The 12,805-nt window shown below is 37.4% G+C and overlaps 1 protein-coding gene across 4 annotated transcripts in view; it reads left to right on the forward strand.

The window, feature by feature from the left end:
* PRKD1 (protein kinase D1) overlaps positions 1-12,805 on the forward strand; it is a 457,302-nt gene that overhangs the window by 289,196 nt on the left and 155,301 nt on the right. For all 4 annotated transcript variants that reach the window (XM_082384103.1, XM_082384102.1, XM_082384100.1 and 1 more), the window contains one exon: positions 8,899-9,037. In XM_082384103.1, coding sequence (XP_082240229.1) covers positions 8,899-9,037 — 139 coding nt within the window. The remainder of the gene's footprint in view (positions 1-8,898; positions 9,038-12,805) is intronic.

The raw sequence follows: 12,805 nt of genomic DNA on the forward strand, positions 1-12,805 counted from the left end.
AAAGTCAACACTGTAATTATCATTTAGTCTTTACTTCAGAAACTGAAATTCTTCATAGGCTTTTTAAAACTATTTCATGAAAATAGGTATTGCAGGTTTATTTATATGAATCACATCTTTCAGACTGAGAGATGAATGATTCAACCAGGGATCTCTAAGAAAATAGATTCCCACTAGGAAAGATAGTAAAGTGCTACCTTTAATAGTAGTTCTTAGTTATTTTGATTCAGCGCTATTCATTTTCTGCCCGGCTTGGGTGGCATTGGGTGGAGGAGGGAGGGAGGGGAAGAAAAAAGAAAAGTCTGAAAAATTTTTTCTGGTTTCTGTTTCCTAAGATTACATTCAGACACTAGTCACATAGCTATGTGGTCATAGTGTGGAATTCTTTTCAAGTGCCTCCTTTTGAGGATATGAAATCACCAAATAAAAGAGCCTGTGCCCAAATTTGAACACATTTCAGAACTATGCCTGCAAATAATACAGATTATTCACTTTTTCTTTTATGCTTTCGTTGACACATTATAACTTGTGTTTCTAAGTGAAAATTTAGTGTTCATGCTTTTAGTGGGCTTGAGCCATCTCATGATTTTTTTTGTCATTATAGCTGTAGTGCTATGCACGTGACACTCACCCAATGGTTATTCACTGTGTTGTTTTTTTCATTTACTTAATTTTTTATACACTTAAATTTTCAATCTGTTATTAGATGCTTTTTTAAAAAGGAGATAGGTTTAATTTCCTAGGCAAAGTTAATAATACAAGTTTATGACTCGTGTCTTAGTTCTCACCCATGAGACCCCTTGGAAGGATCCAACTGATCCTAAGGATCTACCGCTTTCAGAACCATCTTTAAGTGCCTGCCCTTTCCTGCTTTTTACAGCTCAATGGCAGCATCACTCAGGTGCAACTCCTCCAAGGGAACCCAGAGACATTTTCACCCAGTGGTTTAGGAGTTCTCATTAAAATAGTTGCTTACAGTGTGTCCATGTTGTCCCTGTATTCCTGGAACAAAACTTAGGGAGGATTTTGGTCAAGCTAGGAAGCGGTAGCACCTTTTTAATTCCTTTGCTCATTAAGGGTGACCAGTCATGGCACTACTTGTTGTAAACAGTAGAGTGCTTGGAAAGTGACTTGGGAATCATCTTTGATGAGAAGAGAGCTGTATTCAACTGCCTGATGTGTTCTCTTATTGAGCAGAAAAACTGAATTTCAGGACTTTCATCACCTTTTAGCAAAAGTAAACTGCAGTGTATTTTCATTTCCTAATCAGGTCATTTCTCTCTTTCTTTTTCTGCTTGACTGAGTCATGGCTTCATTTGTTTCTGATATTGCTTGTTCCTCGCCCTCTGTGATTACCCTCAACTGTGGAAGAGCACCCTTTGTTCCTTAGAGTTCCCTTTGGCCAGGTCACATTTCAGCTACTCATTGAAACATATATTTATTCTACTCTGGAGCACATTGTCTGGCCAGCCAAGAATTTATAGTGAAATGTAACAGTAAATTGTGCTCTGTGGTCAAAAAAATGCCAAATGATACACACAGCAGTACAGAGATTTCCAGCATAGGGTAGAATTAAAGAGCTAAGGACCAGTGCCAGGATTGTTGGCCGTATTTTCACAGTGGCCAGGTTTGTTAGAGTCGAACTTGGAGAGAGCTTGAAATCACTTATCTCAGATGTTTGGGCTCACAACCACAAAGCCTCTGAGAAACACAGAACTGATCTTGTAATAAGCTCCAGCTGAGTTTACAAGCCTCCGAGCCTTTCTGAAAGCCTGTTTAGTTTAATGAGGGTTTTCAGATTTCAAAGCTCACACACCTTCACATAAAAACAGATGATTATGACCAAATTGGGGAATGTTGTTCCATGAGTGTTTTCCCCAATATGTTCTCTTCTCAGTTGTCAGGCATTGTTCCTTTACACTTTCCACCTTCCAGGCATCATTTTTAAATATAATTTTTGAAAATCTTATTGTATATAGTTTCCATTCAAGCAGAATGTTACATTACATAAAAGAAACGGTTTTCTCTTAACAGGAAAAGACAAATATGCATATATTTTATTCTGGTCAATAAAAAGAAGGTACAATCTTAAAAAAAATCGAACCCTTAACTTCTGCTGCCATGACAGCTGCCCCGAGAGGCTGCATCTCCCTGTTCACCCCTGTGCCCTGCTTTGCAAGGCTCTACAACCTGTTTCTGAATGTCTTGTTAATGAAGAGAGAAAAGCCATGTCTGTGACCCAGTAGGAAGGAATGTGGGAGAGTGGCTGTCCACGCCTCAGTCATTTATATATTGGACAAACAACCTTCAAGAACATTTATAACACTAACTTCATTTTTTCAATTTAGCCTTTTAAAATAATAGCTTTAATGTGTGGCATATATTGGTATTATTCTACTTATTCTGATTTTTCCAAATGTGTTCTGAGTCACCCTTAGAAAGAAACATAATTGGGATGTGAGGCATTCAAGCCTTACTTGAATACCAAATCTTTGATTACATTATACCCATGGTCTTACAAAGAGGCATGACACAGAGTGTAATGTCCACATGTCAGCAATACAGGACCACAAGGGAATGGTATATACAGATGTCCAAGGGCCATGTGCATAAGGCCGGGTTGCGCTGAAATTGTGATGAGCCAGCAGAATCCTTGTCTCCTAAGCCCCTCTTCGGTATTCCCACCTATTCTTCCACCACACAGGCACATTGACAAGGTATTTGTTAGACGATGCGGTAAAGTTTAGCTCTTCTTTGGGGAAACAATTGCTGTTTCATCTCTCCTTTGCCAGCTGTTATTCTCTATTCACTCCGGCTCAAGTACTGAATCTCTTGAATTTTCTCTTCTCTCTTGAGTCAGAATCAGCTACCCATGGTTTTTGAAAGAATATGGTAAGAGGAACTGTGCATTAATTAGTGTATTATATTTTGAAGAACATTTGTATTCCAATCAGGGACAATCCTTTAACAGTTAAACAGTTAACTCAGGATAGGTCAAACTATGTTTTGAGAGTTATATGATAATTATTAATTTTTAATTCTTATTTCATTAAATATACTTTGCATTTATTTCAATGTAATATTAAAAATGTACTCTTACTAACTATGGATGTTTTATTTTTCTTTAATTTACTTTTCTTGCAAATGCTATTTGCATAGAATTAAGTAGTCAAAAGTTTGGGTAGAAAAGATCGGTATTCTATATTTAAAAAGCACATGAGACTTTGGCTTTCATTCACAAGGAATATCTGGTATGGGACATGCTCACCTGCCTCAAACAAATAGAAAATAATACAAAATACATAAAATGCCTGTTAAAGACACTGGCTAACAGGCAATGCAGGGTGACCCCTGAGAAAAGGAAACAAACAAGGTAGGTATTACAGTCATCTGAGGTTTAGTGCAGGGAGAGAGAACCCAAGAAGAGCTTAGTTCTGTGGCTGCATAGAGGAGACAGGTAATAGAGCTCAAGGTGCCCAAGTCAACAGAATTTTTAGGGGAAGAATACTGGAAAGGTAGGACCTATACAAAGGAAGAGCTCCAGAAATGTGGTTAAAGGTCCACTTGAATATTAGACTGAATACAAGTCCATAGGGTAAAAATCTATGAGGCAGAATAAAAAGCAACTGTTGGGAAGCTATGAAATGAAAACTTTTCAGAGCCCATATAGGGCTGAGAGATGGTCGAGTTCCTAACAGACAAATAGAAGAGATTTCACTGAACATTTGAAGTGTTCTATAGAGATATAGAGTCATGCATTAGTAGTGGGACTAAATTATCCCTAGAACAAATATTATTCTAGAGCTGCCATAACAAAGCTTAAAAATTAGCCTTGAAAAGATAAAGCCAGTCTGCAAGTACCTTAATGTTTTGCCAAAACAAATATCAGTGTTCTTTAAAGGAAGACAACAACGTACAACTGCTCACATTAATTCATAAAATCTGGCATCTAATTTAAAAAACACAGGTATAAAAAAGCAGGAAAATGAGACCCATAACCAGGATTAAGAGAGCTAATGGAAACAGTTCAGAAGTGGTAGAGGTGATGGACTTAGCAGAAAAGAACTTTCATGGTTACATGAAAATATGAGGTGAAAGACTTGTACACTAAAAGATCTCTGAAAGAAATTTAAGCAAACACAAATAAATAGAAAACATCACATGATCATGTATTGGGAGAATTAATATTGTTAAAATGTCCATACTACCCCAAGCAACCTACAGATTCAATGCAATCCCTATCAAAATCCCAAGGCATTTTTTACAGAAGTAGAAAAAACAATCCTAAAATTCATATGGAATCACAAAAGACCCCCAAACAGCCCAAGCAATTATGAGCAAGAAAAATAAAGCTGGAAGCATGACACTTCCTGATTTCAAAATATATTATAGTAATCAAACAGTATGACATAAAAACAGATATATAGACCAATGGCCAGACTAATCAAGCAAAAAAGAGAGAGGACACAAATTACAAATATAAGAAAATAATAGACATCACTACAGACATTAAAGGATGATAAAGGAATAATATGAAAAAACTTTTTGCCTGTAAATTCAGCAACTTGGAGAAATGAATTGGTTCCTTGAAAGATTCAAAATGCCAAAGCTCACTTAGAGGAAATTGAAATCTAAGTAGTGATATATCTATTAAGAAAGAAGAATTGAATATATAATTTTAATCCTTCCAAAAAAAAAAATAATTTCAAGCTCAGATGGCTTTGGTGGAGAATTCTACCAAACATTTAAGGAAGAATTTATACCAGTTTTATACAGATCTCCCAGAATATGCAAAAAATGAACCTCAATCCATATTTCTTACTTTATTAAAAAATTACCTCAGATTGGATCATAGACCCAAATGTAAAACCCCAAAGAATAAAATTTGCGGAATAAAACATAAGAAAAAATCTGTAACCTTAGGTTATACAAATATTTATTAAATATTAAACCAAAACCATGACCCATGAAGAAATTTTGATAAATTGGGTTTCATAGAAATTAAAAACTTAAGAAAATAATGTTAATGGAATGAAAAGACAAGCCACAGACTGGAAGAAAATATCTGTGAAACACGTATTTGATGAACAGCTTTTGTCTAGAATATATAAAGAGCTATCAGAACTCAACAATAAGAAAATAACTCAATTTTTAAAATGTATGGAAATATGTTAATATAAATGTTTCAGACATTATATGAAATTTCTAAAAATCTTAAAAAAAAAAATGGGCAAATGAATTGAGCAGGTGTGTCTGTGTGTGTGTATGTGTTAAATAAGTACAAGAAATGATGCTCAATATCATTAGTCACTAGGGAAAAGTAAGACTATGAGATACCATTATACACCTATTAGAATGTCTAAAATTTAACAACCCAACATTGCCAAGTGCTGTCAAAGATGCAGAGCAACAGGAACTCTCATGCATTGCTGGTGAGAATGCAAAATTGTATAGCCACTTTGAAAACAGTTTGGCAGTTTCTTATGAAGTTATCCAGATACTTCCATATGCCCCAGAAAGATAAAAACTTACTATGTTCAGGCAAAAACCTACAAGTGAACATTTATAGCACCTTTATTTGCAATAGTCAAAAACTGGAACTAACTTAAATGCCCCTCCACTGACTGAGGAATAGATACTTACACTGTGGTACATCCATACACAAAATGGAACAATCCCCAGCAGTGAAAAGGAGTAGATTAATGATATATGCAACAGCATGGACAAATATCAGCTTCACTGCACTAAGTAAAGTCAGATTCAAAATTACGTATATACTATATGATACCATTTATATCACATTCTTGAAAAGACCAAACTATAGGGACTGGAACTGTTCTATATCTTGGCTGTGATGTGTATACTACATATATGGCATGTGGTTATGGTATACATCTTTCAAAACTTTCAGAACTGTGCACTAAAAAAGGCAAATTTTACTGTATATTTATTATACTTTAATCAGCCATTTATAATAGCAGAAAAATATAAAAACTTAGAGATAAATTTAGCAAATATATCTAAGACATGTACACTGAAAACCACAAAACATTTTTGAGAGCAATTTAAAGGAAACTAATAAATAGGGTGATATGCCATCTTGTTCATAACAAAATAGAAGTCTCCACATTGTTAAAATATAGATCTACCCAAGTTGATCTATGTTTCAATGTAGTATCATTGAAAAATCACAGCAGATTTATTTTGTAGAAATTGACACAGTGATTCTAAAATGTGTATGAAAATTCAGAAGACCTATAATATCCAAAGCAATCTTGAAAAGGAAAAAGATGGAGAGCTTACACTAACTGAATTCAGGCTTAGTATAAAGCTCCGGTAATAAGTATAATGTGTTATTGACGTAAAGGTAGTTATATAATCAAACATACACTTATATGAGCCAAAAATTCTTTTCCTAGATATTTACTCATAAGAAATGAGAAACATATACCCATCGAAACACTCGTACGTAAACGTTCATAGCTTTATTATTTGTAATAGCCACAAATTGGGGGAAAAAATACGAATGTCCATCTGTGGGTGCACAGATCAGCAGTTATCCTAGATCCACATAATGAAATGGTAATAACATAATAAAAACAGGTGAATCTCAAATACAGTATGTGTAAATGAGTCTCAAAAACATAATGAGCAAAAGAAGCCAGCCAAAAAAAGTACATAGTGCATGTTGTATGATTTCATTTGTATGAAATTCTATAGCTGGCGAACTAATCTTTGGTGACAAAGTAAAACTGTGTTGAGTCAAGATTGTGGGTAGCATCAACTGCAGGGGGTACAATAAAATTTGGGGGGTTGATGAAAATGTTTCATGGCTTGGTTGTGATTTTGGTTTCATGCGTGCCGGGGCAAGAGTCAAAACTCATAGACTTATATCCATTTTATTTATTGTAAATTACACATCAAATGAGGTTGATTTTTAAAATAGTACATGAACTATTTGTTGCTTTAGTTTAGAAAATGGTATTTTAGTTTTTTCCTTTCCCTGCACTCTAATAATATTATTGGAGAAATTACCAAAAAAAAAGGAACTATTATTTTTGTTTTAATTAGCGCAGTGGAAACATTGACATCATTTCAGCTGTTGCATTTTATTTTACAGAAGCCAGCTTTACTAAGTGATATGCAGAAGTAGTTTTAAGCCTGGTTGTCAACAGACTCTTAAGAGCAAGAGGATGTTCTGCATATACTTATTTATTTATTTTTTAATTAATTTATTTATTTTTGGCTGTGTTGGGTCTTCGTTTCAGTGCGAGGGCTTTCTCTGGTTGTGGCAAGCGGGGGCCACTCTTCATTGCGGTGCGCCGGCCTCTCACTATAGCGGCCTCTCTTGTTGCGGAGCACAGGCTCCAGACGCGCAGGCTCAGTAGTTGTGGCTCACGGGCCTAGTTGCTCCGCGGCATGTGGGATCTTCCCAGACCAGGGCGCGAACCCGTGCCCCCTGCATTGGCAGGCAGATTCTCAACCACTGCGCCACCAGGGAAGCCCTATACTTATTTTTAATTCACACAAAATGTCTTACATGATTGTAGCCCCTAGTTTTATTAATAAGAAAAATAAGGAAGAATGCATAATATATTGTATTTATCTTCAGAAGATCTCATATTCTGGACATTTCTTCATGACAGTAGCTCCTTAAAGTCAACCTTTATTGACATATGTGTCAGAAATATCACGTTTCAGGAACAAGACAATTTTCTCTCCTTGACTTATGACCTTTTTCCACACATGACAAATATCAATTTAGAAAAGAAATAACAATTGCTAATTATGTGAAAATATCATATACAAGAAAAGAGCCCTTTTCACATACCTATTAGCCTAGGTTGTTTGTTTTAATAAAAATATTCAATGCTAATACAGACGGATCTTTGCTTACACTGTTCATGAGATTGTGGTTTGTAATAAGTTTGAAGTTGGCTTTAAGATTCTTAAGGATGTTCCTACCCTTTGATCAAATAATTCTACTTTTAAGACGGAATTCAACAACCAGGACTATGGTTTGAATTTAGAGTTCTTTCTTGCGTTAGAAGGAAGAGAGGAAATGAAAGGAATAATATTAATTGTTAATATTCTAATAGTTATTGTTAATATCAGAATTTTTTAGGTTTCCCATTAGAAAATATCATTCATTTAGCTTTCATTATATGCCTGCTATTGGGAGATAGTCTTGAGTAATAAACTCTTGGATTTATCCCTGTGAGGAGAATATAAACTATGTATACTTAAAACGAATTGACTTCTAGCTATTGTACTTGTCTATTTAACCTAGATTGCATGAAAACTAAATGAAATGTATGGGCAGCAACAAAAGGGAGAGTTGGGTTGTCTCCTCTGGTGCTTTCCTGAATCAAAGAATCTAGATAACACCTCTGCCCACACACAGAACATGTTTAGATTTATTGAGTCATCTCTTATTTTTGAATATGCCAAAATGGACTGACCTTTTTTTTTTTTTTTTTTTTTTGCAAATAAATTGCAACAATATTTGTAATGGAATTGTAACAAACTAACTCCCATTTTAATGTAATTGAATTGCTATAAATCATGTGAAAATGCACAGTTCTTACCACCTATTGTATTTCTTAACTGCCTTACTGCCAGGACTTTCTTTGAATCTTATCTCAGATTCTCTTGTTTTCTTGCTCTCTAATTAGAAGATCATTTTGTCATTATTGCCCTTATGATATGTGATTTCTTTCCTCCTGCTTTGGAGTCATGTCAATATCAATTTGGCCATTCATTTTTATTTTTTGATGTTCTAGATATTTTGAACTTTTCTAATTAGCTTGTGTTGGTGCCCTGACATTTGTTTATTTGGTTTTGATTAAATTTAGGAAGATTTTGACATTTAACCTCTTGTGGTATTTGTATTTACAGTTCCCTGAATGTGGTTTCTATGGAATGTACGATAAGATCCTGCTTTTTCGCCACGACCCTACCTCTGAAAACATCCTTCAGCTGGTGAAAACGGCTAGCGATATCCAGGAAGGCGATCTTATTGAAGTTGTCTTGTCAGGTAGGATACTTTTTCCCTCTCTCCATAGGTAAATAATTTGTATCTGGAGAATTCTTGGCCATATGTTTTTAAGGCAGCATAGAAAACAAACATCAAACCCGGCCCCATGAGGAAATTTTAGGGCTCTGTCTATATGAACTTTCAAAATTATTTTGAAAAAAGCAAAAGGTTTCCCTCGAATTGGCTCTTTCCCTAGCCAGTCCTGTCCCAGTCACTTCTCCCAACTTCACGCTCTCCCCAGGCTTCCAACAACACACATGAATACCTTCATTCGTTACCTTAGATCATTTGGAAGAGCAGTAAAAGCCAACAAAAACAAACTCACCAATAGTGAAGCTAAGACAGATGTCAGGGCCCCAAATGTACTGAGTGTCTGGAAGCCAAGGGCTAGGGAACGATTGCTTTAGTCGAATCAGAAATCCAGTAACTACTAGCCAAGACCAAGTTGGAAACCAGAGCTCAGGCGTTACAGCAGGTCAGGCTATGCTGTGCGACTTTAGCTAACTCACTCCCTGAGAAATGGCTGCGTTTCCCTCTCTCCAGATTTATATTTCTTTTTTTTTTTTAAAAGCACCTTTAATTATTATTTATTTATTTATTTATTTTGGCTGTGTTGGGTCTTCGTTTCTGTGCGAGGGCTTCCTCTAGTTGCGGCAAGTGGGGACCACTCTTCATCGCGGTGCACGGGCCTCTCATTATCGCGGCCTCTCTTGTTGCGGAGCACAGGCTCCAGACGCGCAGGCTCAGCAATTGTGGCTCACGGGCCCAGTTGCTCCGCGGCATGTGGGATCTTCTCAGACCAGGGCTCGAACCCGTGTCCCCTGCATTGGCAGGCAGATTCTCAACCACTGCGCCACCAGGGAAGCCCAGATTTATATTTCTTGTTTAGGATTTAGAAGTTAGTAATTGGACTGTGCCTGTCAATACAGAAAAAAATTTAACTTTTTAAAAAAATGCCAGAGAGCACCTGTAGCAGGGACCCTAACAGCAATGATCAGTGCACTATTCTGAAGAGGTACAGATTTCTATTGTTTACTTTTGTTAAAATTGAGTCATTATTGAGAAACACAGATTACATTGCTCTTTCTCCCTTCTTTGCTTGCTATCTCTTTGACTAAAGGAAATTCATTCACATTAAAAATGATTCTAGGCTTCATTTCCTCAAGTTCCAGAGCCCAGTACTTGGATGCACTGATTATAATTCACTTGGTCTTTGTTTTGATTCAGTCCAATTCGTGTTGTCTGTATTGATCTATCATTGTGACAGGTCCTGGGATTGCCACATTTTCACTGGGTAGGTAGATCCTATAAAACAACTTGGTTTAGCTAGATAAAAGTAATAATTTTCCTGTTGTTTATAAGTTTGCCAGTTGCTAAACAAACCAAAAAAGGAAAAGTTTTCATTTTTTAAATTTGGGGGGCAGGGGTAGAAATCACTTGCTTTGAGTTATCCTTTTTACCTTTCTTAGGCTCCTTTGACATTGGCTCACCGAGCCTGGCCTCACAAAACTAGTGCCTAGACATGTTGTTCTTTAAGTTTCCTGTTTCTGAACACTAGGGGCTGCCTGAAATACATTATTCAAGGACATCATACACCGGATCTATTCTCACCATAATTCATATTAGACTCATAGCAAGGCGGCTTCGCAAAGAATGTACTTTATGAGTCTTTTCCCTGTGGCCATGTCCAGAAATATATGAAGATTTTCAAGATTGCATTTCTAAATTACTTATTTTTCTTTACATTTTACTTTTGTGATCAAGCCCTTCAGAGTAGTACCAGACAGATTGAATGCAAGCTGTGTGTGAGTGTTCTTGAGCGGGGGAAGAGGTGCTGCCCGTTTGCATGTTATTCCCGCGCCCTCCGTGAGCCAGACCTGCTCTGCCCCACGTTGACGCGATGCAGCCCTCTGGAGGGCCCCTGGGCACAAGGATCAGCATTCTGCTTTTCCTCTCCATCTTTGCAAGCCCAGAACCTCATTGTACCTACACTCCTTTTGCCATCCACCCTTTATGTTCTGTGTCCTGCCTCTCCTGTGTCCCTGGCCACAGTGCTGAGGGGGCATTTAAAGGCAACCCTTTTCCTCACCTGCTGTCGCAGCACCTGGCTCAGGAAAACCTCTCCTACTCTGTCAGTAGCTATCTGGTTGGTAATTAAAAGGAACCATTTTATAACAGCCTGATTCCAATTTTGAACCTTGAACCTTTGAACCCTTTTCACACTCCACGTAGTTCCGCTTCACCTTAAATTATTCATCTATATATACATACACATATATATATATATATATATATATATATATATATATATATATATATATGTACACACACACACACACACATTCAATTATGTTTAGATCTCCAGCATTTACCTGTAACTTCTTTGGTATTCTCCTACCACTCTAACACTCAGCATTGTGATTTTCTCAAAACATGTTAAAAATGTTTTTCCTTAAAACCTCCTAGTCCTGCATATTACAGCCCTGTTTCCCCCTCACAGCTCTTACCTTTGCTGGATGTTGTCAGTCACCTGCAGTGTAACCACAGACCTGACCTCACCAATAAGGTGTGGCCCCCGCTCTGAGATCTCCACTTGAGCGGCACCCCTCCTCCATCTTGTCAATCACCACCAAATGCACACACCCATTCCCTGTCTTTTTCACTTTAGTTTTCAATCATTAACTCCCTACCATTTTTGGACTATATTTTTCCCTTTCTTCTTTGCCCACAGCACATGGCCCACTATATTCATGTCTTACATCACTTTGATGCACTCTCGACTACTTGGTTATTGTCTTATACCTTAGCAGGCCCTGCTATACCTTTCTGTAATCTGAACTACTTTAACATCCATTTTTGCCATTCCTGTTCCTGAGCCACACATGACTGCTAGACACACGGTCCCTTGCCGACATGGCTCAAGGCAGATCTGTCTTTCACCTGGCTTTACTGTTGTTTCTCAATCTTCTTCTCCCCCCATCCTTTTGTTACCATAGACATGAGGTTCTCAGTAAACATATGTGGGTTGCCTGAGTGACTATTGGCTATCACATTAGAAGTTATCATGTATACAAAATTTTGTAAAAATACGGATTTGTTGTAAAACTATTGGTTTTAGATATATACTCAAAACTAAACAGAAATTCAAGTCTCCTTGGTGTGTGTTTACCCAGCCCTGACAAGAAATTAGTGCCTGTGATATGGGCAGGATTGTATCGTATTATAATGTGAGGCAAGACAAATGATAGCTACTAAGACACTTCAGGCCATTGTGCAAAGGAGCTCATAAACATACTCATTCCTGAACCAGTCCCTGAAGAGAATGGATGCTATGATTGGCCAGAGAAATGTGCCATTTCCTGGAGGTGTGGTTAAGGATCAGCTTCATTCAAAATGCGGGTAAGCGGTGTAGAGGAGCAAAACATGGAACATCTTCTCTGTGGTCTTTTGACCAGTTCCAGAACATAAACATGCTCTGGAAATTTTCCTCCTAGAGACTATAATTTTACCGTTAAAATTCATTTCTCCATATTTTCTGTTTTTCCTCATTAAAAATTAAATTTGGGGAACACAGCAGGTGCCTCTTGCTCTCATTGGAGGAGCGCTCACATTCTCAGGAAGCCGCACGTGAGAGGGGCGCTTGTGCAGAAGCCGGCGGCATCTGGTCCAGCCTCCTCTGGGAGCGGGCAGGTGGCGACCCCACGCCAACCCACGCAACTCTGTCCCGATCCCCGAATTCTCACATGGTGCCCAGACAGCCGTGTGGCT

The sequence above is a fragment of the Balaenoptera borealis genome, assembly GCF_965194805.1.
Source record: "Balaenoptera borealis genome assembly, chromosome: 3".
Lineage (NCBI taxonomy): Eukaryota > Metazoa > Chordata > Mammalia > Artiodactyla > Balaenopteridae > Balaenoptera > Balaenoptera borealis.